Raw genomic sequence first — 4,332 nt, 5'->3', positions numbered from 1 at the left:
AAACCCAGAAACAGCTCCCCCTGCTGTTTCTATACATTTAATCCATCTAAACTGACATTTAATCCAGTTTTCCACCACAACCATAGACGTTTCTGTGTGCAGGACAGATGCTGAACCCGGCATGTAGTTCCTCACCCAGCAGCAGCTCCGGCGGCCGGTACCACAGCGTGACGACCCGGTTGGTGTAGCGGTTCCCCTGGCTGTTCTTGGCCAGGCTGAAGGCCCGGGCCAGGCCGAAGTCGGCCAGCTTCAGGACTCCGTCTCTGGTGATCAGGACGTTGGCCGCCTTCATGTCTCTGTGCAGGATCTGAGGCAGAGCCAGAGGGTCAGCAGGCGTCGGCTCCAGAGGCGGAACCGGGCCGGGCCGGGCTCACCTTGTTCCGGTGGATGTAGTAGAGGCCGTTGAGCAGCATCTGCATCACCTTCTTGATCTCGGCCAGAGTGAACTTGACGTTGGCGTTGCTCAGCAGGCCGGCCAGGTCGTGCTCGCAGAAGTCAAACACCAGGTAGATGGAGCCCTTGTAGCGGTTGAACTGGGTCGCTGGGACAAACACACGGAGCCGTGAGAGCTCTGAAAGCGGGTCGGGCCGGTACCAGACCCGGAGGACCAACCTTTGGTTCTGCAGATCTCGATCAGGTTCACCACGTTCTCGTGCTTCAGCAGCTGCAGGATCTTGATCTCCCTCAGGGCTGTGATGGGGAACTGGAGGAACCGGGTCAGAATGGGTCAGAACTCATTTCAGGTCAGTAGAACCCGGGTCAAGAGTCCGGTTTCTCACCCCTTCCTTCTCGTTCTCCATCAGAACCTTCTTCAGCGCGACCTTCTTCCCCGTCTGCCGGTGCTTGGCCTTGAACACTTCCCTGTCAGACAGAACCAAACGATCACTGATGATCCGGAGTCCGGACCAAGGTTCTGCAGAACCTCCAGGACGATGTGAACACAGCTCACTTGATGTGGGGTTTTACATGAACTGTGGCCTGGGCTACCGGCCCTTTAAGGTCCAGCCAAGCCTCAGATGAATGCAGGTTTATTAAAAATCTGGTTTTAAACACGAGTGAGACCTCTTGTCTCTACAGCAGCTTTGCTGATAGTTTCCAACAATATCACTGGAAGTAAAATATGTTTTCAAATTAGCATATTTCTGTCCTGCTGTTACGTCACTAAAACATGTAGTGACGCGCTGCCTGTGGGTTAAATCTCCTGTTCCTGAAGGTTTAACTGAACGGAAAACGCACTTTAAAAATGCTGGCTACGTTCAAACCAAGCTAGCTTTAGCTTAGCTTTTAGCTTAGCTTTAGCTCAGGTCGCATCAGTTGATCTCGGGTCCAGATTACCGAAACAAGCGGGAAAACGGGCCTCTTCGGAACCAGAAGTTAAAAAGCTGATCGCGTTCCTCACCCGAAGGTTCCCTGTCCGATCTTGGCCATCTTCTCGTACTTGGAGAACTCGTCGCAGAACGGGAACTCCACTCCGTCGTAGTATTTGGACATGATGGCGGCCTCCCTGTCGGGCCTGCGGAGGGAAATAAAAGCCGTTTTTTCACCTCAATCTGGAGCCTTTTGGGCCGAACCGAGAGCTGGACGCAATAGAATCAGCTCCATTAACCAGCTGGGGAACATTACGTAGAGAAAATGAGAGAAATTCTCACTTTTCAGCCGCGGTGGCGTTGCTTGTTTTCTCTCGCTGCATTTCGGCACCGGAAGTAGTTCTTCTTTGGTTTGATCAATTAAAAACCTCGGAGCTCTTACTGCCACCAGCTGGAGAGAGGCTGCAACTACAAGCTGTTACATCAACAAAGATGTTAATGAATTCAGATTTTTCAGGGTAAAATGTTAGTCCTATAAATTGGTTATGATTAATAATGTTCCGAAAAATATTTAGATCATTTTTAAAAATCTAATTATCAATTTATGTGTTAATAATTTACATTTTTGCCTTCCTAACTGATAATTCTGTTGTTTAATCAATTAATATTGGGAATTGCATACATCAGTTTATACATATTTTTTATTCTTTTGACTTTTTTTATCCAATTAGCCATTTTTTATTTTTTTTTTAAATAAATTGTTGTCATTCACTCCATCACTGTTATTTAAAAATTTAAAATGATTATATATATTATATTGCATTATTCATTCATCAACTCATCATATTTTAGTGAAGTTATTTATTTACTAAACTATCTCGGTGGGTTTTTTTTAAATATAAGTTTTTAAATCAATATTTTCAACAGCCATCAAATTGTTACATTTTTTAATTATTTCTTATCCAACTTTCAAACAGAGTTGTTGACCTCCGTTTTCAAACTATTAGTATCTTATTGATTAATTTGAATTATTTAATTTGTTTATTATTATTGGAGCTTTGGGATGAATTTTAAACGCGCAGCTGATTGGCAGTAATTGTCTCCTATATTCGTCATTTGTAAATCTGTTGTAAATCTGTTCAGTCTGAAAAACAACACAAAAAAAAGTCGAAGGGGCGTATCTTGACGTCATCACGCATCCGAACGGACCCGCCCATATGTGGGCGTGGCTTCCGGTGACTCCCACCGCCTCAAGATGGCGTGTCTGCTGCGCGTGCTGCGGCGGCAGTCGGCGTTTGGCGCCTCGCGCAGTGAGCGGGACTCGGTGTTCAGGCTGGCGAACCGGGCCGTCCGGAACCACAGCACCCAGGCGGCTCCTCACTTCCCCGGCATGGAGTACCAGGTAGGGACGCGGCGCGGCGCGGCGCGGAGCCTCCGGGCGCTGCTAGCCCGTTAGCTCGGCCGGCTGAGTCCGCAGTTTGACAAGCTTGAACCGAACCGAAGAGACGAACATGGGCCCAGTTGGTTGTACTGGGAGAACAGCAGAGAGCTAATGGAGGCCCGCCGGTGCCGCGGTCCACTGGGTCCAAAGTACAGCTGGACATGTGAACTCCCGGCTCTGGTCAGTAGAAGGAGGTGCTGCTACAGAACCGGTTCTGATTGGACCTCTCGGTCCATTTTGCAGACTGAAGCATCTGCAGCTCAGATTCTGAGCTGTGGAGTCAGGAATGCACTTTGACTAGGCCACATGAATCGGCCTTTAACTGAGCCAGAGTAACTGTTTCACCTCCTGCTGAAACGGATTGTTCCAGTTTTGCTCACCTGTCCAGGTGTGTCCAGGTTAGGACGCAGATTAACGTGCGGTCACGTGGCTGACGGGTACCGTGGCGACCTGCCATTTGCATAACGTTTGTACCGTGTTGTCTTGACCCCCTGGGGGTCACAGCCCCCACCCCCCGTCCCAAACGTCCAGGTGAAGAGCTGGTGACGTTTGAATATTTTAATGTGAAACGACGCCTGTTGAGCAGCGCCGTTGCCATGGAAACGGACTGTACTCCTAAAAGGGTCCGGGTCCGTCTGTTGCCCAACACCAGAGACCTGCTAGCGTTAGCTTAGCAGGTCTTCACAACCCTCCTCCCCCCAGCATGACGCTGCCTCCCCCAGTGGCTGAGCCGGGTTCGGGTCGTCGGTTCTGCCCGTGTTTCCGGGTCAGGATGTCATCAGACCCGCTTCCTGTTGCAGGACGCCATCTGCACCCTGAACACGCTGCAGAGCAACGCCAGCGTCCTGCAGCAGACCAGCAGGGGGCAGAGGGACCCCCAGCAGCAGCTGCTGGCCATGCCGGGCTTCCTGGAGCGGGCCGGGCTCACGGTGGGTCCACCAGAACCAGAACCTGCTCTGCTGCTTCAGGTGGCTGACCCTCCGTTTGTTTCAGGTGGAGCAGCTGGATCACCTCAACATCATCCACGTCACGGGGACCAAGGGCAAGGTGAGGCTCTTAAAGGGCCGGTACGCCGACCTGATGCAAGAACCGGGAACTCCTGTTTGACCTCTGACCCCTGACCCCAGCCGCTCTGTCTTCCAGGGATCCACCTGCGCGTTCACGGAGCGGATCCTCAGAACCTACGGCTTCCGGACCGGGTTCTACAGGTGAGTCCGGTCCTGGTTCTTAATGCCATAAAAATATTTTAATGTTTTTAAATAATTTCAAATATGAAGAAAAATGTGAATGTTTCTGCATTATAAAATGTTATTGATCTATAATTTTATTGAACAGTTTATCAATTTATTTACTTTTTAATTTTAACATTGAACTTATTTATACATCAATGTGTTTATATTTTTTATTTGACTCAGTTTATGTTCTTCATAGTTTAACATTTTATCAGTTTATTTGCTTTTAAAATCAGATTTTACTGCAAATGAACCAGATTTAGAATAACGCTGCCCACAGCATGATGCTGCCACCACCAGGCTTCACGCTGACTCCAGAGGTTCTTTGGAACCGTTTGGGTTCACTGCTGTG

At 49.0% G+C, this 4,332-nt stretch overlaps 2 protein-coding genes across 5 annotated transcripts in view; one reads left to right on the top strand and one right to left on the bottom strand.

Moving 5' to 3' along the window:
* cdk9 (cyclin-dependent kinase 9 (CDC2-related kinase)) overlaps positions 1–4,332 on the bottom strand; it is a 15,347-nt gene that overhangs the window by 3,077 nt on the left and 7,938 nt on the right. The window contains exons 1-6 of one of the 2 annotated variants that reach the window (XM_008424819.2): positions 1,650–1,790; positions 1,400–1,513; positions 780–861; positions 613–703; positions 375–541; positions 136–307 (exon numbers count right to left, since the gene is read on the bottom strand). In XM_008424819.2, coding sequence (XP_008423041.1) covers positions 136–307; positions 375–541; positions 613–703; positions 780–861; positions 1,400–1,513; positions 1,650–1,690 — 667 coding nt within the window. In that variant the 5' untranslated portion in view covers positions 1,691–1,790. Of the gene's footprint in view, positions 1–135; positions 308–374; positions 542–612; positions 704–779; positions 862–1,399; positions 1,514–1,649; positions 1,791–4,332 lie in introns of those variants that run through there. The other variant, XM_008424820.1, reaches the window with a different exon arrangement.
* Positions 2,248–4,332, top strand: part of fpgs (folylpolyglutamate synthase) — an 8,481-nt gene continuing 6,396 nt past the window's right edge. Inside the window, exons 1-4 of one of the 3 annotated variants that reach the window (XM_017307898.1) lie at positions 2,248–2,709; positions 3,549–3,677; positions 3,742–3,795; positions 3,892–3,956. In XM_017307898.1, coding sequence (XP_017163387.1) covers positions 2,563–2,709; positions 3,549–3,677; positions 3,742–3,795; positions 3,892–3,956 — 395 coding nt within the window. In that variant the 5' untranslated portion in view covers positions 2,248–2,562. The remainder of the gene's footprint in view (positions 2,710–3,548; positions 3,678–3,741; positions 3,796–3,891; positions 3,957–4,332) is intronic. The other 2 variants (XM_008424818.2, XM_017307897.1) reach the window with 2 other exon arrangements.

This window comes from Poecilia reticulata, linkage group LG12 (assembly GCF_000633615.1).
Source record: "Poecilia reticulata strain Guanapo linkage group LG12, Guppy_female_1.0+MT, whole genome shotgun sequence".
NCBI classification, from domain to species: Eukaryota; Metazoa; Chordata; class Actinopteri; order Cyprinodontiformes; family Poeciliidae; genus Poecilia; species Poecilia reticulata.
Note: the sequence above shows the minus strand (reverse complement) of the source record. Positions and strands in the feature narration are given on the sequence as shown.